The following is a 452-nucleotide window of genomic DNA, read 5'->3' as shown; positions in this document are numbered from 1 at the left end:
GCCGGGCGCGCCCCGAGGCGGAAGCCGGCGCGGGCTATGCAGCGGCTGGCGTCGGCCGGGGCGCGAGCTATCGTGGACATGTCGTACACGCGCCACTTCCTGGACTTCCAGGGCTCGGCCATCCCCCGGGTCATGCAGAAGCTGGTGGTGACCCGGCTGAGCCCCAACTTCCGCGAGGCCGTCACCCTGCTCCGGGACTGCCCGGTGCCGCTCCCCGGGGACGGAGATCTCCTCGTCCGGAACCGGTGAGACCGCCCGGCGCGCGTCCCCGCCCCACTCGGTCCCCGGGCCGCCCGCGTGCCCACGCCGCGGCGCGCGCTCGGGCGCACGGCCTGACTTGGCGAGGTCCCGGCAAGTTGAACCCTCCGCCATCTGGCGAAGGCCGGCGTGAAGCGACTTGCCGGTGTGAAGATCCCGTGCCACCCAAAGTCCTCGTAGCCGGGGTGGGGGGG

The 452-nt window shown here is 74.1% G+C and overlaps 1 protein-coding gene across 1 annotated transcript in view; it reads left to right on the top strand.

Annotated features, from left to right (window-relative positions):
• Positions 1–6: 6 nt before the first annotated feature.
• Zadh2 (zinc binding alcohol dehydrogenase domain containing 2) overlaps positions 7–452 on the top strand; it is a 6325-nt gene continuing 5879 nt past the window's right edge. The window contains exon 1 of the mRNA XM_013026126.1: positions 7–245. Within this exon, the coding sequence (XP_012881580.1) occupies positions 37–245 (209 nt within the window). The 5' untranslated portion in view covers positions 7–36. The remainder of the gene's footprint in view (positions 246–452) is intronic.

The sequence above is a fragment of the Dipodomys ordii genome, unplaced genomic scaffold (assembly GCF_000151885.1).
Source record: "Dipodomys ordii isolate 6190 unplaced genomic scaffold, Dord_2.0 Scaffold91, whole genome shotgun sequence".
In the NCBI taxonomy this organism is placed as follows: domain Eukaryota; kingdom Metazoa; phylum Chordata; class Mammalia; order Rodentia; family Heteromyidae; genus Dipodomys; species Dipodomys ordii.
This window is presented reverse-complemented; position numbering and strand designations above follow the sequence as displayed.